The sequence below is a fragment of the Callospermophilus lateralis genome, chromosome 1 (assembly GCF_048772815.1).
Source record: "Callospermophilus lateralis isolate mCalLat2 chromosome 1, mCalLat2.hap1, whole genome shotgun sequence".
In the NCBI taxonomy this organism is placed as follows: domain Eukaryota; kingdom Metazoa; phylum Chordata; class Mammalia; order Rodentia; family Sciuridae; genus Callospermophilus; species Callospermophilus lateralis.
In genome coordinates, this window is record NC_135305.1 from 12,782,415 (window position 1) to 12,807,028 (window position 24,614).

General features: G+C 45.3%; 1 protein-coding gene across 1 annotated transcript; it reads left to right on the plus strand.

Annotated features, from left to right (window-relative positions):
• Window positions 1-44: 44 nt before the first annotated feature.
• Window positions 45-23,421, plus strand: Trpv5 (transient receptor potential cation channel subfamily V member 5). The gene is made up of 15 exons (XM_076859905.1): window positions 45-157; window positions 2,376-2,473; window positions 2,624-2,746; window positions 3,243-3,380; window positions 3,688-3,786; window positions 3,910-4,082; window positions 4,536-4,682; window positions 6,535-6,747; window positions 16,749-16,835; window positions 16,932-17,008; window positions 17,266-17,431; window positions 17,634-17,700; window positions 19,376-19,644; window positions 22,431-22,537; window positions 23,124-23,421. Exons 1-15 carry the CDS (start codon window positions 45-47, stop codon window positions 23,419-23,421), a joined length of 2,175 nt encoding a protein of 724 aa, XP_076716020.1.
• Window positions 23,422-24,614: the final 1,193 nt, after the last annotated feature.

Sequence of the window (24,614 nt, forward strand, 5' to 3'; positions counted from 1 at the left end):
CCTCTCACCAGAATCTCATACCCTGCCAGTGCCTGCAAGAAGACATGGGGGCAAAAGGGCCTTGGATTCAACTCCAGAAATTTCTGGCCTCCTGGCTGGTTGGAGAGCAAGACTGGGACCAGCACCTGGACCAGGTCTACATGCTGCAGCAGAAGAGGTAGGCTTCTAAGGAGTTGGTGTGAAATGCACCAATTCTCAAACCCTCTCACCCACAGGACTGTTTTCCTGATATTGCACCCTAGAATTCAGCATCAGCCTCCTGGATATGTTCTTCCCTCCAGCCCACCCACTAAAGCACCCCAGCGGGACCCTCTTGGTAGTAGTGCAGAATGTAGCATTGGGCCACCTAAGGAGACTTTGTCAATATAAAAGCAGGGGCAGAATGACAGCCCCGGCAGGAACCTGCCTGCCTCCTGGAAGGAGGACTAAATGCGAATGGATTGAAGAAGCCAAGCATATAGGATGGGAAGGACAGACAATATCAGGTTGTTGGGAGCAGGTTGCTGGAGATGGGATCAGATATTACCTGTCTTTTGTTGAGAAAACTTGGTGGAAGACAGAACAAGAAGTTACAGTTGGAATTAAAGTCGGTTGTCTGGAAAAGGGGGAGGAGAGAGATTAGTTTTGTGTGACACTTGGATGTGACCAGCTGAAGAGGACAACCAGGGTGACATTGCAGAATCCTGCCTTCAATTCTGCCTTTTATTGTGTGTACTGTGTTGGGGGTGCACCAGGTGCCCACTACATGGAGAATGAATGGGGCTTGTGCCGTTCCTGGGACCTTTAGTTCAGGAAAGGGCTGGTCTATCTAGTGCGGACCATCCCATGGTTTTTCCCTGAGGTCCAGAGTCAGGAAAAGCAGCCTGGGTGGGGGCAGGGATGCATCCTGCAGGCCAGCCTGCTGGGGAGGGAGTGGGGCCTTCCCACTCAAGAGCTGAGGGGTGGAGCAAGCAGACAGCCATCTCTGAAGCAGGCTGCTCTGTGTATCAGGAGAGTCTTGTTTTTGGTTCAGTGTCTTGCTGTCCCTGTCTTGAGACTGTTCAACATTTTGAAGAGGAAGTCCTGAATTTGCGTTTCACATTGAACCCTCCTATTGACAGAGTCTTCTGCTTATTCAGCCCCAATCCCCCACAACGCCCTATGTTGGAACCTTTGATCTCCCCTCCCCCTGCATCAGAGTGGGACTGAAGTGGTCTCCCAGGGACCTGGTCACAGGACCTCCCCTCTGCAGAGTAGCAGCGGGCCAAGGGTCAGGAGGGACAAGAGCTTTGTACAGTGGCCTTAGGACAGGGAGTGAACTCTGGAATCTAGCCCTGGCCACTCTGGACAGGTCAGAGATACACAGTTCACTGGGACTGAGGGCCTGGGTGAAAGAGGCAGGTGCTGACCCTTCACTCTGCAAGTCTCTCCCAGTGGTATTCCCTGGGATAGAGAACTCCTTCTTTAACCAGAAAACTTCTTCCCCCGGGCTCCCGGAGCCATGAGAAGAAAGGAATCCCTGAGTCGGGGACATGAGGTAAACAGCTCCTCTGCTCTGCCCGATGACCCTCATCCTGCCTAACTCTGTGTTTGCCTTTGGAGCCAAGGCTACGTTGTCTAGCAGGCCAGGCTCCAGCTTTATCTCTTGTTGGCTTTAGAAGCAGACAAGGGCAGAAACAATAATGAACTCTTGGAGGGCGTGTAGATGACTGTCTCATCCTGATTTCTGAGCTGAGAAGCCCGCTGCTCCTTCCTCCTCAGTCATGAACAACTTGCTTTGAGTCCAGGAGGAATACCTGGCCCATAACCTACCCCAAATTCTCCATCCACAGTAGACATTTGTATCTAAACAGCCCGAAGGAGTAATCAGAGCTTTAGAAGCTCATGATTTCCACAGACTTCCTAAGCCCTAACATTGGTCTTGTCCTCCTTCACTGTTTTGGTTTCTAAACTCCCCTGGCTACAGAGAGCAGGTTCAGTAAGCATGAAATCCTGGGGAACCCCACAGAAACGCACCTTCCCTCCACCTGCTGATTTCCTGAAACATCTACGCAATTTTGATGAGTCAGCAGGGTCCCAGGAACTCTTTGCAGGGATGTCATAGCCAGACCTCAGGCTTCCTCCTTCAGGAACTGCACCCTTCTATTAGCCTCCCTCCCCAGCTGAGCCACAAACCTGTGTACAAGGAATCTTCATGACAGGGATTGCACCAGAACCACGGAAACCCTTAGACCACACTTTGCCTTAATGTCCCCTTAGTTCCTTCAGTCCTTGCAGATGATGCAAGGGTGGCAAAGTGGAGATGTGTGCATCTTAGACAGAGGATGTCTCTGGTTCCCCCTGCTCCTGGCATCTCTGTGATGGTTTCTACCTGACTCCAGTTCATCCTCCTCCAGGATATGGGAGTCTCCACTGCTTCAGGCAGCCAAGGAAAATGACCTGTGTACACTTAAGAAACTTCTGTTGGAACAAAATTGTGACTTTCGACAAAGAGGTGAGATCAGAGTTTAATGGGATAGAGGTAGGCAGAAGGCCCCTCTCCCTGCTGAGCATGTGGGGACTTTGGAGGTATCCCTAGAGCCAGGAGCTCCTTCGTGGAGGGCTCCTGGCTGAAATTTGACGTTCTTGTCTTATTCCACTCCAGGAGCCCTGGGGGAGACGGCCCTGCATGTAGCAGCCCTCTATGACAACCTGGAGGCCGCCATGGTGCTGATGGAGGCCGCCCCAGACCTGGTCCAGGAGCCCACCGTGTGTGAGCCTTTTTTAGGTGAGGAGGCTGCGTGGTAATTCCAGGTGGAGACAGGCATGGGATGGTTGGCTGTTACCTCTTGAAATGGGCTTCTGAAGGGTGGGTTTGGGGAAGTACTGGAGGGCCAGGAAGCATGACACCCATGAATTGGGAGAAATACCCAAATCCCAGCCTTTGCTTTGAGCATCCATGGATTCCTTTAGCCATTTTGTATCTCAATCCTGTCCGCATCCCTGAGGACATCTCTTCCTGCCCCCTGCATAGCAGCCACAGTGGTTTTATTCACATCAAGTCCTCCTCACCTGCCTCCAGTAGTGGAGGGGTAGGGACAACGAGTTGGGCAGCCTGAGGGAGTAACTAGCCACTCTGTGCAGTTTCTGGCCACTCTGTGCAGCCATGGTAGTAGTCTACATGAGGAACTGGCAGGGACTCTTGCTGGGGATTCTGCTGGGTGTTGTGTCCCTGAGAGACCTGAGGGAGATGGACTTGTGACTGATGGCTCTCTCTGAGCCAGGTCAGACTGCCCTGCACATCGCTGTCATGAACCAGAACGTGAACCTGGTGCGCGCCCTGCTCGCCCACGGAGCCAGCGTCTCTGCCAGAGCCACAGGCACTGCCTTCCAACGCAGTCCCCACAACCTCATCTACTATGGTGAGGGCAGGGCCAGGATGGGAGGAAGGGGAGGTGGAGAGCCAGGTCGAGGACAAGGAGCTGGGCTAAGCAGGGCCTTGCCCTCAGCTCCATCTGTGGGGAAGCAGAAGGGCAGCCCTTACAGGACTTAAGGCCAGAGGCCAATTCCCAGGACCCTCTTCAGTGTCCTTCCTCTGGTTCTGCTGGACAAGTGCCCCATGCCCTGAGCTGAGATGTGGGAGGAGCAAGCAGGCAGTCACCTGGGAGAAACTGCCCCCTTAGCTCGTGACCCTGTGGTCTCCTGCCATGGATCTCTCTATGTCCCCAGGGGAGCACTCTTTGTCCTTTGCTGCCTGCGTGGGCAGCGAGGAGATTGTGCGGCTGCTCATTGAGCATGGAGCTGACATTCGGGCCCAGGACTCCCTGGGTAAGAGCTGAGATGGGAGGGGGTGCTGGGATGTGCCTGGGGGTGTGAGGGAGGTCCAGGGGGGTAATGGGACCACCAAGGCTTTTAGGCCTGGGTCCACATGCCAGCCCATGTCTTCCCCAGGAAACACAGTGCTGCACATCCTCATCCTGCAGCCCAACAAAACCTTTGCCTGCCAGATGTACAACCTGCTGCTATCCTATGATGGAGGGGACCACCTGCAGCCCCTGGAGCTCGTGCCCAATCACCAGGGCCTCACCCCCTTCAAGCTGGCTGGAGTAGAGGGCAACACTGTGGTGAGAGGCTCCCCAGCCCTAAGGTGCCTCTCTTATGACCCTTCTCTCCAAGCTCCTCCCAAAGGAGGTAGTCCCTTACTTTCTACCTCATCACCAAAATGTTCAACCTCAGGTTCCCCTCTTAGTGGCATTTGAGACTTTCATCTTAAAATTTTCCATAGTATTCTCAAATCCTACTCCCTTCATCTCATTTCCTCTTATAGAGCTTTATGGGAAAGAAAGAAAGTGGTGGGGGGGAATGGAGGGAGTGGGGAGGGAGGGAGGAAGGAAGGAAGGAAGGAAGGAAGGAAGGAAGGAAGGAAGGAAGGAAGGAAGGAAGGAGATTCATGTAAACAGAAGATGGCCAATTCTGCACTATCTGTGGGGAGTGAGCAACTGGCCTGGTCCACAGGCATTTTGTCTCAGACCAACTTCTCACATATCGACTCTCCTGTTCATCCCTGTATCTTTCAGATGTTCCAGCACCTGATGCAGAGGCGGAAGCACATCCAATGGACATATGGACCCCTGACATCCACACTCTACGACCTCACAGAGATCGACTCCTGGGGAGAGGAGCTGTCCTTTCTAGAACTTGTGGTCTCCTCCAAGAAGCGGGAGGTATGGAGCTCAGGAAGCATCAGAGAGCGCTGTGTACACACAGTACCTGCCCATTTTCTGGGATCCCAGGCTCCAGGGGACTCACAACAGGCCAAGAGGAGAACAGTTTCCTGGGACCTGGGGGAAAGACCAGCCAACACTCATCTCCTGAGGTTGTTTTCCCTCTGCTTGGCTCGAGTTCCTTCAGCTTACCTGTAACATTCTACCATTTCAGATGAGGAATTCTCCAGAAGGAAACTCTTCCTTCCCTCCCTCCCTTGCTTTCTTCCTTTTTTCCTTCAGCATAATGAGCACCTGCTGGGTTCCAGACACTGCCCAGGAGCTGAGAATACAGAAAGAGAGAAAACACGTTTCCCGTCAGCCAAATTCCTCAGTTCTGATCCCTATCCTCAATAATTGCAATAGAGTGCAAGATGTACCATTATAGGGTTGTGAGCTATGAACTGGGGCAGCAACATGGAGGTGTAGTCAACTTGGTTTGGATGGCCAAAGAAGGTGTCACAGAGGAAGTGCTCCTCCTAGGTCTTCAATGGGGAGGTGGGAGTCATCAGGAAGATAAGTCAAAAGAGAGCTTTCCAGAGAGGGAACAAGGCATAGATCAATGAGACAGTCCAAGATTGAATAACATGAAGGAAAGGAAAATTTGTGGAAGTCTATACAAGGAAGAAGAAAATGCTGCTGGCATTCAGGAACCTCCAAGATATTGGCAAGCTATAGTTTCCGTTGTTTATCTGCTACATGACAATTTCCTAGGAGCCTTTGTAGAGTCACAAGACATGGACAATTGTGAAGGATGATGGAAACATGAATGATGGGAGGGAGGCTGAGTGGTCAGTTTTTGTGACCCTCCTCAAGGAATCATCCTGGAGGTGGATAAGCTTTGAGCAGTTTTTCTTAGGAATTAGATGTCCAGTCCCTCTGTGTGGACTTTGCCACCATGCTTGTTTAGTTTTTGATATCAGCTAGTTCTCAACAGACTCTTGTGGGTCTGATACCTTCCCCTTCCCTAAAGCCTCCCAGCTATTCCCTTTTCATATTCTTGCTACCTTCACCCTTAGTTCCAGCAAAGAACAAGACCCCTACCTGTGACAAACCTTAGCCACTCTGGGTGGGGATCCTTAAACTTTCTGCTCTGAACTGCCAAGCACTCTGTCTCTCTCTTTCCCTCCAGCTTCAGTGGTATAAAAAAAAATTTTCTGCTAATGGTTAATCCCTTCAGCTTTGCCTTGGATCTGCCTCTTCCTAATTTCTGACATGCTTCATCCCGTCCTTCACCATCTCTAGAGCACAGTCCCATCACACTTAGATTTCTGGCACATTCTACAGCCTGCTGTACTGCTTTTCTTGAGTCTAACAGTACTTCCAGAGCAAACTGGACTATATCCTTGCTTAGACTTTCCACTTGCTTTCCATTGTATTCAGACTTCACACATGATACACAATGATATGGCTTGCGCATTATATCTTTTGTCCACCAATCCCAACAGGTTCTCCCATATCCCCAACCACATCTCACCTGCAAATGGATAATGCCTTCTCACCCCCTCCTGCCCTGGTGCCTGCTGCCACTTCAAGGAATGATCTTTCCTAACTCTCCTTCATTCAGTAAACTACTCTTCATCTGTTAAAGCTACAGTGATGCTATGGTGCCTTGTTTTTGCTTCTTAATAGTATATCTATAGTATTAGCACAAACCTAACATATAGTAGAAATGGACTAGTTATCCTTCAAGGAAATGACTAACTAAATGAGTGATGATAATGATGGTTACTGTTCTTCACTTCTGGGACCCAGTGGGAACTCAATAACCTGAAAATGTTGGTCACCCCAAGCTACTTTCCTTCCATGGCAGGCTCGCCAGATCTTGGAACAGACCCCAGTGAAGGAGCTGGTGAGCTTCAAGTGGAAGAAATATGGGCAGCCATACTTCTGTATCCTGGGTGCCTTGTACATTCTGTATATGATGTGCTTCACCACATGTTGTGTCTACCGCCCCCTCAAGTTCCGTGTTGGCAACCGCACAAATCCTCGAGATAACATCATCTTCCAACAGAAACTACTACAGGTGATTTTATTGGAAGAGATAAAAGGTGCTGGGAGCCATTAGCCCAGTAGGTATGACAATTTCCTTGCTAGCGTACCCCCATGTTGCTTAGTGCATGGAAGGACTCCTGGAAGGTGACCTTGCTCAAGGACCAGGACGGATCCGTGTTTAGGGTGTTCCCAGTTTAGGATAATCCGAGTGTAGGGCGTTGCTGGTTTAGGAAGATTATTCCTGCGGGGGGGGGGGGGGGGGGGGGGGGGGGATAGGGCGTATCCTGCTGCCTGAGTTCCTCTTGAGTTCTTAGGGATTCAGACAGCAGGATAATGATGCTGGTGACAAGACTGATGCTATCCAGGAAAGATACCACCCTTGGGTTCTAGAAGTTGCAGGCTGCAAATCACCATGGAAGGAATTAGGCATAAGATAAAGGAATCAGATGGAATTTAATGAGCGAAAGAGTAATTGCCTAGGGATTTATGGACTCTTTTGCAACAACATTGAGAGAGCCCTTCATATTAGTAACCTCATGCATTTGTGAAACTTTTTGCACTTTACAAAGAGGACCAGCTTTTTGGTAGTGGGATATTCAAGGAAACCTCTTCTAAAGAAGGAAGATTGTACTCCAAGTCACATCTGTGTTACTTTCTGTTCTGGTAGGGTCAGCACTTCTGGCCTGCTTTCTCTTCTGGACACTATCAATATAAGCTCATTAGCAATAATGGGTCAGCTGTCTGACTTCTAGTTGGGGACCTTGTGGATCTGCCTCTTCCTAATTTCTGACATGCTTGGATTGGGCAGCAGATTGCAGTAAATGGTCTCTGAGGTCACAGGCCTGCCTTCTGTAATGTTCTTGAGAATTGGGAGGGTGAGAAGGGCTGATTAGAGGTGTGTAGACACAAAATTCTGTAACTGGGGAAAACAAACTGTCTTTTTGGGTATAATGGAGTAAATTCAAAATAGTACTTTTAAACACATAAAATTCAACCTAGTACAACTACATTTGGGATTGATCCATGGATTACTAAAATTTTTGTCCTGGTGAGCTAAAAATAGCAGAAAGAGGTCAGGCATATAGGAATAAAGGAACAGAAATGGAAGAAGAATTTTGCAAGATAAGTAAGATCTGGGTGACTGGAGATCTATGGTCTATGGGGGTAGACCAGCCATAGGAAGAGCTCAGCATGGACGACTAGGAAAAGGGGTAGGATAGATGAGAAAGAGAAGATAAACTTCTTACAGTCAAGAAGCAAACACTCTGAGTTGGGTTAGACCAAAGACAATAGTATGCACAGAGAAAAACAGGGAAAAGGACGCCAAACTAAGTAGGCACTCCATCTCTTCAATTTCTAGCATTCGCTACCCTAATTATATGTGTAGCTCAAACTACACAAAAGCTGACTTGTAAGGATGGAGTTAGTTTATCTGTATCCAATTTTGAGAATACCTTGACTCTAAGATGCCTCATCATTCATTTATAGGAGTTACATTTTTTTCCCCAGGGGAAGGGGCAGGAGAGAGAGAGAGAGAGAGAGAGAGAGAGAGAGAGAGAGAGAGAGAGAGAGAGAAAGAAATACTCCTGTATCAAGAGCCCCTGTGAGTTTGTGTTCCATGAATATCACTTCAGGCAAGGAGGTTGTCTCTGGTGTGGAGAGCCCATAAGGCCAATAAGGACATTTAGGAGATAGTCAGTTAGAATGGGGAGTGCCTAGGAATGAAGAGAATGCATAAACATAAACAAATTGAGCGTGCCTAGACTTTCCTCTAGCTTCTGGCCCTATTTCTTCATATGTGCTCCTTCCCAGCCTTCCTTTGTCTCAGATTTCTTGGAATCTTCCTGAGTTTTCAGTGTAGATAGTGTTCTGCTCTAGGAGTTGGGAGATGTTGAGCAATTAACCACCAGTGTCTTCTTCCGTGTGTCTGCTTCTCTTGGGGCAGGACTAATTAGATAGGAACATGTTCTCAGATAGTTAAATCACACTTATCAGGTCCCCTAGCTTTGCCTCAGGACTAGGAGAGGCATGGTTAAGGCTAAGTACCCCTACCATCCTTCTTCTCTCCTATTCTTTCCTTCTTTCTTCTTAGCATTTTTGCCCTGGGTCAAAGCCACCTTGATCTATAAGGAAGTCTCTTTGAGTTCTAAATGTTCTTTCTCAGTGCAGGAGAGGGGCGAGAGGGTTAAGAATGCAGCTGTGGGGGGGTTAGAAAGAAATAACAGCCAAAGGTCCCTAGTCTTGGGTGTTAGCCCTTAGCCTTGTCCCTGAGTCATGGAATGTTTGTACTGCCAATCTGGATTAGATCCAGGGCTTCCAAATATATCACTATGACTTGAAAGATTCTGCTTTCCCAGTGCTGCTGAAAGCAAATTTTGCACTTTGTTAAATAATAAGAAATTCTCTTTTTTTTTCTTTTCTTCTACTTTTTGGTTACTTGAAAGTTTTAGAAATATTAAAGTGGACAGTATAGAATCTTTATGATTGCAGCTGTCACTGATTAGCTAGTTTATGGATCTTTAGCTTAGATAAATGAATACTCTAATAGCCAAGTTTATTGATAAGCCTAGAAGCCTTTGGCTCTCAGTCACTCTAACATTTTCTCTGTGGATCTTTTGGGGTCTAAGGAAAACATTGAGCTCTATGAACTTTAAGATCCTTTGTAGCTTAACTTCTAGATTTTATGACAGACAGCCACCAAAGAGCACCATCTCAAGACATTTGAAATTGAGAAAAATGAGCTCTTAATTTTCATGAAACTATACAAAAGTTGAATTGTGTAAGGATGGGATTAGTTCATTTCTATCCAATTTGGGGTATATCTGAAGAACTCTAAAATGCCTCATCGTTCAGCTTCCCCAGGGTCTCCCAAGAGCTCTATTAATTAGAATTACTTTCCTCTTGCACTCAAATTTCTACCTGGCTTAGGCAGAGCACCAAGCACTATAGAACTAGTTCTTTTAGGTTCCCAGGTGAGTGGAAAGTTCAAAGTTGGTGAGCTAGGTGGTTTGGATTTTAGTCCTAAATCTGAAATTAAATAGTTGTTTGACCTCAGGCAAATCCTACCTCCTGTTTGATACGTGATTTTTAACCAAGACTATATATTAGAAATTTGGGAGGCTGTTAAAGAAGACCTGTTCTTATGCTACAACCCAGTAAATCAGAATGTCCGAGCCGAGGCTCTGGCCTTGGTGTTTTTAAGAAACTCAGGGTGAGCCTAATGTTCAACCACAGTTGAGAACTCGCAGATTCTGTCTTTGAGATTTGCTCAGTTTCAGTTGGCTAGTCTTAGGGCTGCCATCTGAGCATTTAGATTCTAAAGTGCACTGTTCAGCTTGAGGGTATTAATTTTGCATCGCCATATTTCCTTTGTCTCTCTTAGAAAAGATTCCTTCAAGCTCTTCTTTGCCTTTTCCTTTCCTAGAAACATTTCACTGATTCATTCATTAAATAAATAATTAATGCTAAACACTGTTCTAGGTGTTAGAAATTCAATACTCACAGTTTGAGCAAAACACGAAGTAGATAGTGTTTTGGTCTGATAGTTTAAAGACTGATGCATATTAATTAAATGAGAGTATGAATAGCTATTTCATTACAAACGATTAACATTATTTTGTTCCATGGTATAAAAAGGACACGGTGCAAAGAGGGCTTATAACAGGGCCCTGGTCCTTCCAGGAGGCCAGAGAGGATCTTTGAAGAAGGCTTGTCTCTGAGCTGAAATTGGTGGTGAAAAGAATCTTTTAGGCAGAAGGAATGCTTATCCAAAGACCCCAAGGCAGGAAGACCCTCCTTAAGGTCTAGAAACTAAAAGTTTAGCTAGAACCCAGGGAACCAGGGTAGGTGTCTCCAGATGAAATGGTCCTTTCCAAATTACACAGGGTGCTACAAGATATATTGGGATTTTATCCTTTATCTTCAAAGCAATGAGATGTTCAGAAGGATTTTAAACAGAATAAGAACTTGACCAGATTTTTTTTTAAATGACTCCTTGCATGGTAGAGTGTTCTCTGTTGAGTCGAGGAAACTAGAGAGGATGTGGAAAGACTAGTAGCATCCACTACAGTTTAGCAATCCAGAGACAATGGCAGATTGGTACAGAGGTGTGATGGGAGGTGGGGGGAAGGAGTGACATCAGGGCAGATTGTTAAAAGCATCAGAAGGCGAAAGCATCGCTCCCCGGTGACAGATTGGATGCAGAGAGTGAGGGAACAGATGGGGCAGGAATGACATGTGTTGTTCTATCCATTTGAAATCATCTTTTACCTGTTGCAAAAAGTGGGATGATTTGTGTACACCTCATTATTCCTCATGAATTCTGGACAACCCAAAGCACCATAGCTATTTGAAAACCCAATTGATCTCTAACTCTGTCCTAGTTGGTTCAGGAGTCCTAACCAACACCCTGTGGAACAAGCACAGCACATAAAGACAGAGGAAGGGATGGGGAGAAACAGGAAACCCAGGAGAAAAAAAAAATGACATCTACTAAGTGCTTACTGTGTGCACATTACATGCACGGGTCAGCACCTTCAAGAACTTGTTAAAGTGCAGATTCTGGCAGTGAGGCTGGGTGGTACCTGAGAAACTGCATTTCTGACAAGCTGCCCATGAAGTTGATGTGACTCTGTAGACCACGGCAAAGCATTATATCATTTAATACCATTAGCAAACAAAAAAATTTAACAATGGTGACTCTGAGGTCAGAAGAGATCAAGCACGCAGGCAAAGTCACTTAGCTGGCAAGGGGAATGTAGGGGTTGGGGTGCAGGAGTGCTTCGTTTGAGAACCTTCACCTCTAAATACCAAGAGAGGGCACTTGTCTCTCCAGAACCATGAGCTGGATCCCAGTCTTCTTTCTTAGGGACCCAATCTAGAAGAAATTCATCTTCATCGTGCTTTGAGCTCACCAGGGGACACCACGCTCGCATTTATGTGCCACATCTAATCTTTCCCTCTTAAGATGAGAGGGACATGGATTGATGGATAGATCAGATATGTAGTAACTCCTACCCCCAGAGACCGAGCTACTGCCTGTTCTCTCATTTAGGTGTGACCTCTTAAGAGCTTAGAATGCCAGGCAAAGGGAGAAATTAAAGACTTGCAAGGGCAAAGTGAGGATATGTAACCTGGCAAAGGACAATGGCAAAGGAGCAGCCACAGTTACATATGGCTTCTCAGAAGAGAGTAAAATTTTCCAGGATCCATCTTCCTGAGAAAATGCAGAGTCTCTTTGCAGGTGGCCTTTCATGGGAACCACATCTTCCTCTCTTATGGCCCAGGCCCAGAAATTCCCTCCTTGGAATACAGATTAGAATACATATTAAAAAATCTACCAAGATTTTTTTTTCTTTTTTAGAAAAACAAACAACAACATATTGATCCAAACTAACCCAGGCTTGGCCTTTGGGTGCATGTTGTGACAAAGACTTGCCATTTATTTCTAATAGGCAGCTGTATTTAGGAGACCTGCCCCATTTAGAGAATCAGAGTAACTTTCATTGAGAGCTTGCAAGGCCCTGCTGGTAGCTTCATTTATTTACAAATCTGGGATTTGGGGGAGACAAAGTAAGATCTAGATTGGGGTTGACAAGTGGTTCTGGTGCCCTCCCACTTTCTATTGGGGCAGGGGATGCTCTCCACACTTTCCTGCAGGACACACACCCAGCTCTTTCAACTCAGTGGAGCCCCAGGCTCTGTTCTGCCTGCCTGCCTCTGGGCATTTCCTTGAAGGCAAAGAGCTCAGGCATCTGCCAAGCAAGAGCAATCTGGTTGGGGCAGTTTCTCAGTGAAGTAGGAAGGGCCAAACTCTGCAGGGGATTTGGTTGTTGACAACCCCTAAAATTCTAAGACATGTAGTGATGTGAAAAAATTCCAGACATTGTTGGAAGATATTTATTTTTAAAGGAGTGGTGTGGAGTATTTTCTTAGTGCATTATTAGTCAGGATTGCCTAAGGGACTTTGAGCCGAGGACTTTGGAAATCTCAGAAAAGCCCAATTGTCATCTTTTTCTCCTTTCATTCCCAGTTGTGTGTCCCCATTTCCACTTCTCCATTCCTTCTTTGTCTCCCTTTAGGTAATGCTCAGCTTGAATCTACCATTTCCCCTCTCCTTTCTCACCTTCCTTCTTTCTTTTCTTACTAAATCAATACCTGCCATCATGGTGGGCATTGTGGTAAAAAGCAGGAGACATCCCTGCTCCCTGGAGAGACAAGGGGTACCCAGACACCTTCCATGTGCTGGGTGAGGACCGTGAACACAGAGCAGCACCAGGTGTCTGCAGGAGAGACACCTGGTCTGGACACAGAGGGGCAGGAAATGAGAGCCAAGAGGAATGCTGGGCTGACCTTAGTCTTGGAGCTTCAGGAAGGGTGAGACAGGCTGACTGGGGGCAGAAGGTATTCTACAGAAAGGGCCCATCCTTGATGGAAGGCTTGACTCAACCACCAAGTCCCCATTAGCTCAGAGCATGGGGACATAAAGCAGTGATCAAAGCAGCGAGGGCTTTGTACATCATGCTTGATAATCTGGGGTTTATCTCACAATCAACATTTCTAATTAAAAGAGTACATACATGTGATTTAAGATCAAGTGACATATTTGATGAAAAGCAACTGTGTCCTGCACTGGTCCTTCTCCCCACCACCTCTCATTCCTGGGCACGACCAGGCTTTACTTGCTTTAGCTCTCCATTCTTGTCCTTATCTCCATGTCATTGAAATAATATGCATCTTTCTCCATTTATCAATCAAATTCAGACACTATCAAAATTTCTGCTGTCATATGAAAGTAAGGAACACTGCTCTTTTGCCTACACTTTTATTTTGAAAGCTTTGGGTAGCAAGAAAAGGCATTAAATAGAGAAGCCATATGATAATATTTATGACTTTTGTGTTTAGAAAGATCATTCCAGAAGCTTGGTGGGGAAAGTGGATGCAGATAAACAAGATGATAGATGCCATGGGTTTGACTAAAGGGTTGGTTCTGTTAATTCAGAGAACATGAAGCAAGAAAAATTGGGAGACTGAATTGGTACTTGGGGATGAGTGTTCCTGATAATTTACTTTGCTAAATATAACCTTGAACTTGATCCCAAAACCTGGGTATGAGGACTAAAAATCTAGAAAGATATGGATTAATTAGCCTTTCATCTTAGAAAATCTTGAATACAATCCCCAAAGAATAAAATTCCAGAAACTAAAAGGAAGTCATTATTTGTTTGAGTTTAGGGCTTAATTCTAGGGGGACCAGGTGGTTTTTAAAGAGGAATCCTTATTATTGTTTCAAGCAACATCAAAAAATCATTGAAATTTGATGTTCCTTTCCATTTTTGAAACACTAAAATATTCTTAACTACACAAAGAGTACCTATTCTAAACCATGAACCAACATAATATATCAAATGAAACTCTAGAGTTCCCCTTAAAATCAAAACAAAAGTCAAATGCTTTAAAAGTCCAATACTATTATTTTTATGGCAACTTTCACACACATACCAAGTTTTTTTTTTTTCTTTGCTCAGAGAACAGTTAAAAAAAAAGAAAGAAAGAAAGTAAGTAAACAGGACCCTATATATATGTCTGTGTACTGGTCCAGAAGATGAGCAAGGAAGGGGGTTCTCAGCAGACCCGGTACCTGCGGCCTAGGGCCCTGGGGACAGATGGTGCAGGCAGCCACTCCAGGGCCCTGGATCCCAGGTGGGGCTGGGCAAAGCATGCAGTTTCTGTTCCTTGGCCTCCTCACTGTTGAATTTGTGCCAGGAAACGCCTTCATGTGAAGGAATCTGTGAAATAAGCAAAGAGGAGCTGGCGAGGGGAAGCCCCAGCAGGACCTGCACTGTCCCCAATGTTCTCTGTTGGTTGAGGTTTTATGGTTTTCATCTCCTGAGATCATAGCTGGTGCCATTCCTTTTCTGGCCGCTAGGGGTGCTCTGATCTTCACAGCTCTTCAGGTGAACCTGAGCACAGTTCCTTCTCTTAGTTGTGACAAGATACAAAAACAGGCATTTACCCTGACATACTCAACAAAGATACAACATTTTAAAAGAAATTCAACGTTGTTGTGCAAACACATATATAAAATAACGCGGGGTTTTGGTTTTTTGTTTTTGCAGTTTGGGGGATGGAACCCAGGACCTCCTGTGAGCAACATTCCCAGCCCCTTTCATTTTACTTTGAGACAGTCTTGTTAAATTGCTCAGGCTGGCCTAGAACTTGTGATCCTCCTGCTTCAGCCTCCTGAGTAGCTGGGATCACAGGGGCACCAGCATGCCTGGCTTATTTCTATATTTAATGTAGTTTCTAAAGTTAATATATTTATTATTTTTCTCCTACCACGAGTCTGAAAAGGAGTTGACATGTTTTACAATAAAAAGACATGCTGTAGAAACATCAAGATAAAACAAAATATTAAAGTCCATGAACTGAATTTTAGGAGAGAGGAGAGGGAGTTCAAAGACTGTTGCTAGGACTGAGGACAAAACAAGCCAATGAACAACAACAGTGAACCCTTTTATGGCCAAAAAGTTGCCTTAATGTTTTGGAATTCATTGCATAATTGTCTGCACCTGAATGTATTTCTCTGAAAGAGGCTCCATAGTCCTTTTTATATACTTAGGTGGGATCGTGTTTAATGTTTAATGTGGGTTGGATTTAATCCCTGCTTCTGTATGATGTTGCAGAACTTCCACTGGAGGTAACATGCATTGAAGTAGGATGGTCTTCACTCCACCCTGACCCCAGGACTATGCCTTCTACATCTTCTGCTCAGGATAGGCAGGGACTCTTCCTAAGAACTAAAATCCAAACAGCATTTCTAGCCCAATTTCTACCACAATTATGTGTTGCCAAATAATAATAAAACCATGATGAATGTTTCGATGGTCCTTTATGGTTTGTGAAGTCCATCCAAATATATCGTATAGTGTAATCTTCACAATACCTCTTCAAGGTAAGCAGTAGAATCTCCATCTTCTGGTTGAGGACTCCTCAGGCTCAGAGATCTTCAATGACTTGTTCAAGGTCTCATTGGAAATGGTAGTTTCTGGGCCCATACTAGAACCTGCATTCTGAGATAGGCTTACAGTGCATTCTACCCAGTGCCAGCCATAATGAGATTGGAAAAGCTGGACTTCTCCCATAGTCAAACCATCCCAAGCCACTAAGATCTCTCTTTTTTATAAAAAATTTGCTTTATCGGTGCCCTGTACCTTTCCCTTCCCTCTCCTATTCCCTCGCTCCTCTGCTCTCTCTGCTCTATAGGTCTCCCTTCCATCTTTATGAAATCCCTTTTCTTTTCCCTTTTCTCTCTAGCTTCCACTTATGAGAGATTTCTGAATCTGGCTTATTTTACTTAGCATGATGTTCTCTAGTTCTATCCATTTTCCTGAAAATGACATGATTTCATTCTTCTTTATGTCTGAATAAATCTTCATTATGTATATATATCACATTCATCTGTTGACAAACAGACTGGTTCTATAACTTGGCTATTGTGAATTGTGCTGCTATAAACATGGGTATGCATGTATCATTATGGTATGATGATTTTAATTCTTTAGGATAAATATCAAGGAGTGGTATAGCGGGGTCATTTGGTGTTTTCAAAACTAGTCTTTTGAGGAATCTCCATTGTGGTTTTAGTAATTTACAGTCCTACCCACAGTGTGTAAATATAAAGATCTCTTCTTATTTATTCATTCAGTCCTATTAACTTGTGTATCTCAAATATGTTCCCAGCTGCTCATACACAAATCATAAATTACTGCTTACAACATATACAGAGGAAGTGATATCCAATGATAGATCAAGTCATTAGCATTTAGTTTTTTAAATAAACCTTGAACATATAGACTCCTGACCTGGTTGGATTTAGCCACATTTGTACTATACTGGGGATGATTGACAGGGGGGTGATGGATGACTTTTCTTCATCTTGGATAAACGTTGGAATCTTTAGACCACTCGCTTGAAAGGATTTGACTCTCCACCCATCAGAAAGCATTCCTAGTCCTGAATTTCCCTCCATAGGAGGCCTATGTGACTTACCAGGATCACATCCGGCTGGTGGGGGAGCTGGTGACCGTCATCGGGGCTGTGATTATCCTGCTTCTAGAGGTGAGGTGCAGGGGGGTCCAGACTAAGGCCATCCACCTGAGGCCCCAGGCTGAACTGCAGTCTACATTGTCTCTTTGTTTTACTGGCCTCCCCCAGATCCCAGACATTTTCAGAGTTGGTGCCTCTCGCTATTTTGGACAGACAATCCTCGGGGGGCCATTCCATGTCATCATGTGAGTGTCTCCTCCTTTTAGCCCCTGCCTACACTTAAAATTGTTCCAGGTCTCCAGTGCACTCTCTGGGATATAGACCTTAGGTGACCCTCACTCAGGTGTTTCTCTCCAGTGGACTTATATCTATGTGTGTAGGTGTGTTTTATGTGTTAAAACTAAGCCCGAGTGTGTGGGTACCACCCAAGTCACCACCATGCTGTGGGGATATAGAATATTCCCAGACCACCCTCACTCTCTGTTTCCTGCTCTTCTTCTAGCATCACCTATGCCTCCCTGGTGCTGGTGACCATGGTGATGCGGCTCACCAACATGAATGGAGAGGTGGTACCCATATCCTTGGCCCTGGTGCTGGGCTGGTGCAGTGTCATGTACTTTGCCCGAGGATTCCAGATGCTGGGTCCCTTCACCATCATGATCCAGAAGGTCAGTGCTTTCTGAAGCTTTCTTCTGGCTCAGTCAGAGGACTTTTGCAGACTGAGGGTTGGGGACAGGTGCAAAAAAGGAACTTCTGCTCTGACTGGAGCTGGTGGAACTCTGGGGGCCTCCTGATCTGTTAGTAATAATGGCTCGGATACAGTGGAGAAAGGGTCATTCCACCTTTCTTCCTCTTCTCTGTTTCACGCAGATGATTTTTGGGGACCTGATGCGTTTCTGTTGGCTGATGGCCATGGTCATCCTGGGATTTGCCTCTGGTGAGTATGTTATTCCTTCTTCCAGTGGATCATTGGGTCCAGGTCTTCAGAAAGCTCACCCTCACTCTCGCTCTCAGCTCTCTTCTGTACTCTATTTGGTTGTCCATGAGATCAGGACCACTTAGGCTGGCCAAGAAGGTAGACTCATGCGGCCTGGACCAGTCACATTTGTGTTGACTACCTGCCCTGTGAGACCTTGAGCTGGAGAGGGCTTTTGGAGAGAGAGATGGACCTTAAACAGGAAAGACTGGCCAGTTGTGGATCCCAGAAAACTGTGTGGACAAAGAGAAACAAGGCAGTGTTTGACTCTTCTTTCCTTACAGTTCAGAAGAAGAAATGGGGCATTCAAGAAGACAGTGTGCTCTCGTTCTATAGGTGGTCTTTAAAGTTGAGATAAAAGGAAAGAATTAGAACAAAGAGATATATAAGAGAGTCTGGACATTTTAAATCATGGTAGAGAAAACAGAAAAAGAAGAGTGGTGAAGAGAGACTGAGAGATATGGGACAAGCAGGGATTCAGTCAAGGCTTAGTGGAGGGTGCCAGGGAGAGGGAGAAAAGAGAGCAAGGGAAGGAAAAAATGGCAGGAACAGCAGCGGGCGGGGGAAGGAACAGGAAGGAGTTCAAGAGAGTTCTTGGCGCTGAAAAGATAAAGATCCGAAGGCCAGGAACTCTGACTCTGTCCTTGATTAGACAGGCAGGTGTATCAGAAGAGCTTTGAAGACCACCAACTCTAAAAGATCATGACTCCTTACACAGATTCTTTACTATTCCCAGAAATTTCCCTGTTCAATAGGGATTCCCACAAAAACAAAGACGGAAAAACAAAAACAAAAACCAAAAAAAAAAAAAAAAAAAAAACACTCCAAGATGTAAAGCATGAAAGGGTAGAGCTGGCAGTCTATCTAGAATGTTCTACTCCCCTGCACCCTCCGATACCCCCTTCGAAGCCTTCTCCCTTCCTCACCTGCGTCTGCTCATACACAGGTTACAAAACAGGGCAAGGGTAAAAGAGTTGCTTCCTACAATGTCCTAGACCTCACATTCCCTAAATGATCACTTCTTGGCCATTGTACTTAACTTTTTTATTAAATAGGGTCATGGACCCTATTTCTGCTCTTGGAGCCACCTTGTTGATGTTTCAATTTCCCACACGGAGAAGCCATTTAAAGGGTCTAATGCCGAGATCAGGTCCAAGGATGCCCATTACCATCCAGCAGGCCACACAGAAAGCAACGATAGCCTTCCCATGAGCATCCAGGCTCATCTAGGGAGTCTCAGGGTGATGGATAGTTATCTAAAGTCCATCGAGATAAAAGGTCCTCTTCTTTTAGCCTTTTTATGTGCTCCATTTTTAAAAATTGATGCGTATTCCACGCATTCTTTTAAACAACTTATCTTGTAAATGTTTGGCTTTCTAAAAGTTAAGAAACAGGTGACGTTATGCCATACATGTCCATACATTTTTTTTTTCTTAATGCCTGAGTATTATCATCACTCCGCATGGTGAACTTAGTCATAGGACCTCTTGGAGTTGGCCAGTTTCAGTTTCACATTTGCGGATGCGTGATTGTGTGGACGTGTGTATGTATATGGAGATGCATATATCAGAGGGAGAGTGAATACTAACTTGGCCCATGCTTATTGTCATAATTCCATTCTTTCTGGGCGGAGCAGCGTTCTGTATCATTTTCCAGACAGAGGACCCAGCCAACCTGGGGGAATTCTCTGACTACCCCACGGCACTGTTCAGCACCTTTGAGCTGTTCCTTACCATCATCGATGGCCCTGCCAACTACAGCGTGGATCTGCCCTTCATGTACAACCTCGCCTACGCTGCCTTCGCCATCATCGCCACGCTGCTGATGCTCAACTTGTTCATCGCCATGATGGGCGACACCCACTGGAGAGTGGCTCAGGAGCGTGATGAGCTCTGGAGGGCCCAGGTGAGTTTATTAGTGTGATTTTTGCTAAGGGACAGGGGATGGAGAGGAAAATCAAAGTGAGATGTTATGGTGGACCATTCCCAGAAGAGTCACAGGACAACCCAGTGAAGCTGCCATCTCAGTGATATGTAAATCTGAGGTGCATGTGGATAGACAGAGGGGACAGGAGCAGGATAAAGTGGAGGGTAGAGGCAAGAGGTGGGGCTGTTGACATGGGTGAAAAGTAGATCTAGGAGTCCTTCTTGGATCTGCTGGGAACCAGAAACTGTGCTAGTATATTCTAGTTTTTATATTTGGACCTTATGTTCTCTTAGATTCTATAAATTCCTGTTTTCCATGATCTTTTCTTGTGTCACCATAAGACAATAAGTAGTAGAGTTGGAAGTTACCCTCAGGAGACCTCTAAGAAGTACTCACCTCCTACTCAGCATAATTATTTATTGGTCAGAGTCCTTCAACATCTTCTTAATGCTAATCAAGACCTTATTACCTTATATTTTTGGATAGGGGGTAGGAGGAGGGGAGTTTTCCCAAATTATTAAAAATGTCCATATTGCGTTGAGCTGAAACTTGTCTTTTTATAATTTTTATTCTCTGGCCCTAAACGTTTTCCCCTCATACATAGGGAATACATTTTTTTTTATGCCACTAGTCAATTATTTGAATAGAGTCATCTTCCAATTTACTCCTCAAACTTTTCATTTTGGTCATGATAATCCTCTAGGGCCTGCTCTTTATTGGGAAATTTCTAGGAGCTGGAACACATGCACAAACACGACAGCTGTAACCTGTGACCTCATGGGGCTGCCAGTCTAGTTGGAAAGACAGACATCAAGCAAATGACTTCACAGAAGGTTGCAAACTTACAGCAAGACAAGTGCCATGGAGAATACCAGGTGCTCAGAAGAGGAGGCAACTCAGGAATCTGACTGGAAAGTTAGGGAATGCTTTCCTGAGGCAGTGACATTTAAGATGAGACCTAAAGATGGGCAAGAATCCATTGAGAACATTGGTGGAGAGGATAGGGGTCAGGGATTGTAGCAGTGAGGACCCATGACAACAGGAACAGAAAACAAAACTCAAACAGACTTGTTTTTAAGTAGTAGGAGGAGGGTATGTTGATCCTTTGGGGGTGGCTGGTCAGAACCCAGTCTCCATCTCACATATTCTGTCAGTCCCTTGTTCTGCTCTCTCTTGTTCTGATTCTCTTCTAAGTCAGGTTCCTTTAGTGCATAATCATAAGACCTGTTCTTGTTGCGTTCTGTCAACATCGTATAGTGCTGTTGGCTTGGAAAGAGCATCTTTGATCCCAGAAAAATCAGCCTAAGATTCACATCCTTGCAAAAAGTTTGGGTCTCATAGACCCATTTCTGAATTTAACATAAAGTTATGACCTTGATGGTGGTGCCAGTGTGGAGGTAAGGAGCCCTCACCTCGAGCCCCGTAATGGAGGAGATGATTTCCAGGGACTTGGTAATCCAGCTTATTCTAACCAATGGGCTGAGAGAGGTGAAGGATCCATTCTCTAAATGAAGGATGGGTTCTGTTACCAGAAAACAAAGGGAGGCTGAATAATAGCTGAGTAAATCATGTGAAAAAAATTCAGATTCTAGTAGATCATAAACTTAGAAAGAGACAGTTACATATATGTATCCTTTTTGCGGAAGAAAAGACCTATCCAGAGAAGAGAACAGAATGGTTAGAAGTCCTGAGATTGACTCAACTATGAACCCAAGGGAAGTGTGGAGTAATAAGAAAGTCAGGGAATGGGAGATGGTGACGTGGACAGTTGGCTATATTAAGGACTGCTAGCTCCTTCAATCAATAATGCTACCTGGCCCTGACCCATCATGACTGCACTCTGTTCCTGTGATAATAGACCACGGTCCTTTTGAAATTAGAATTGTCCAGTCCCTGATATGATTGGAGCAGTGCTGAGAGAGATCATGCCTTTTCTTACTTTGGATGTAATACTATTACCAAAAGCACCTAAAATCAGGTCAGATCTTTTAGCATATATGTAACTGCCTCTTTGTTTATGATCTACTAGAATCTGAATTTTTTCTACATGATTTACTCAGCTAAGTTCCTTACATGTAAATGTAGGACCTCACATTTTTTTTTTTTAATTCAATGTTATTGGTTTTAGAGCAGCATTCTGGTTTGGTGAGGTCATTTTATATTGCTTTTGTCACCCCACATATTACGTATCCCTCCCAGTTTTGTGTCACAGGCATATTTGATAAGCTTGTCCTCTGTTTCATCTAGGTAGTTAATGAGGGCTGGGCAAAGGACAGAACCTGGGACATGCTACTAGAAATTTCCCTGCCAAGTGAGCAGTCATTAATCAATCCTTTTCCCTCTTAAGGTATGGATGTTTAAGTTGCTGAAATTCCTTGAACTGGAGCAGCATCAGTTCATCCCTGAGATCAGAGAGATTTTATTTAATCATTTTATTTAAATCAAGATCATTGGTCTGAGACTTTCCTATGAAAAAGAAAATGAGATTACTTTGGAATGACTCATTTTCCCTGAATCTGAATAATAATGTAGGAGTCACTGTTTTATTCAAAACAAAGAACATCCTTTCTCCTTTTCCTATGAGAAAAAGCAGGCTGGCATGATCTTGTCACAGGTTAGAAGTAGATAAATGGCAGCTCTTACCGCTGATCTCTGGCGTCCTCGTTTCACACATTGCTTTTGACTCCCTTTGTTGGTGGCCTCGGTGTCCCTGTGAACCTCACAGCTCCTTCTGAGTTCTTTCTCTGCCTCTTCCCTCCTTTCAGGTCGTGGCCACCACCGTGATGCTGGAGAGAAAGATGCCTCGCTTCCTGTGGCCTCGCTCAGGGATCTGCGGGTGCGAGTATGGCCTGGGGGACCGCTGGTTCTTGCGGTGAGTGATGAGGGTGATCAGCCTTAGAAGCAAGGGCCACCGGGAGACGGTCATGAGACTGCGTTAGCCTGTCTTGGGGAGGGAGATGGAGTACAGGCGGGGGCTCAGGGAATGCTGATGGTAGTGGCAGGCTGTGTGTGTGAAAGGCTCGGATGTGAGCAGCGATGGCCCGGCTCATGGTCTGTTCCTGCCTGACCAGCATTTCCAATATACTCTGGCCTTGAGTGCTGCTTCTCCTTCATGCTCTTGCCTTATCTCCTTACCTGGCTCTCGTCTCTCGGGGGTTTCCTGAACTCTATATTCTCAACCCCGTGACCCTGTATCTGCTAACTGCCTCCATTTTCTCTTTCACATTCCTCTGTGTTGCCATCGCCCGTGCCCCACGGCCCTCTAAAGGCTGAATGCTTGTCTCCTCCATTGCACTCCAGTCCTCTTCCCCTCTCTTGATCCTAGAGGCTCGTCCTGCTTCAGCTCTGGTCTCCTCCTTTTCTTCCCCTGTGATCCCGTTTCCTCCACGTTCACCTCCCCTTCTCCCCCACAGCCTCTTCCCATCTCAGGTGAATCCTTTCTGCTTTTCTCTCAACAGGGTCGAGAACCATCATGACCAGAATCCTTTGCGAGTGCTCCGTTATGTGGAAGCTTTCAAATGCTCAGACAAGGAGGATGGACAGGAGCAGCTGTCTGAGAAACAGCCCTCTGTGACTGAGGTTGGAACTCTAGCCAGAGCCTCTCTGGTTCTTCAAACTCCTTCCCTGTCCAGGACCACATCTCAAAGCAGCAACAGCCACCGGGGCTGGGAGATCCTTCGTCGTAACACCCTGGCACACGTGAATCTTGGACTGGACCTTGGTGAGGGGGATGGAGAGGAGGTCTACCATTTCTGATGAGGATTCCCTGACTCTTGGCCTGACTCCAGGTGGGCCTGGGTGGGGACAGAGAAGGAGATGCCTGCTGATGCAAGCGTCTAGCTTTCATGCCTGTTAGTCACGAGAAGGTGTAGATGGAACAGTTTCTAAAGGGCCATACCATATTTCACCCATCACGTCAGCATCTATGCAGGTGGGCGATGGTCATCGACTGTCCCATGTATCTTATGGGTTCTTAGAAGTCTCACGTCCTGAAAATGGTGGGTATCTTTCTGAGCAAAGTTGGACTTGGCAACTAGAGACATGAGATAGGGAGGCCAGATTGATATCTGGACCATCTCTCTTCTGCCCCAGGCAGTCTTCAGAGAGTAGCAAGCAGTGCGGCCTGCCCGGCTCCACACAGCTTCATAGGGGAAGAGCTAAGCTTGGCATAGAACAGTGACCTTTCTTCTTTTCCTATCTCCCTGCTGGACTCTCTCCCACCTAGCAACCAAACCCCAGCTATGAAGCTACAAGAAGAAAGCTTCCATATCCTTGCGTTCTCTAAATTTTCTCTTACTGTGGCTAAGTACATGTAATCTAAAATTCACTATTTTAATTATTTTTTAGATGTACATTTCAGTTTCAGGAACTACATTCACATCATTGTACAAAGTTTCATCATTTTGCAGAAGTTTATCATCATCATAGATGATAAGCCCACTAAATAACAACTCCCTTCCATTTCCTACCCCTGTTTCTAATAATTGATGTTTTACTTGGTGTCCATGACTTTGACTACTCTAGGTACCTCATATAAATGGAATCATGCAGTTAAGTCCTATTGTATCTCTCCATCTCCAGTTAGCATAATATTCTCAAGGTTCATCCATGCTGAAGCAGGTATCAGAATTCCATTTCTTGTTAAGGTGGAATGATATTTTGTTGTGTATACTCACACACATCCCACATTTTGTTTATCTCTTCATTTATCTATAAATATTCACTTATTTCTACTTTTGGTTATTGTAAATAATGCTGCTATGAAAATGAGTGTATACGTATCTGTTCAAGTCCCTGCTTTCAATTCTTTGGGGCATATACCTAGAAATGGAATTGTTAGGTCACATGACAATTCTTTGCTTACTATTTTGAGAATCTGCCATACTGTTTTCCACCATGGTCTTCACATTTGACATTTCCTCCTAATGAGTGTGAAGTGGTATCTCATT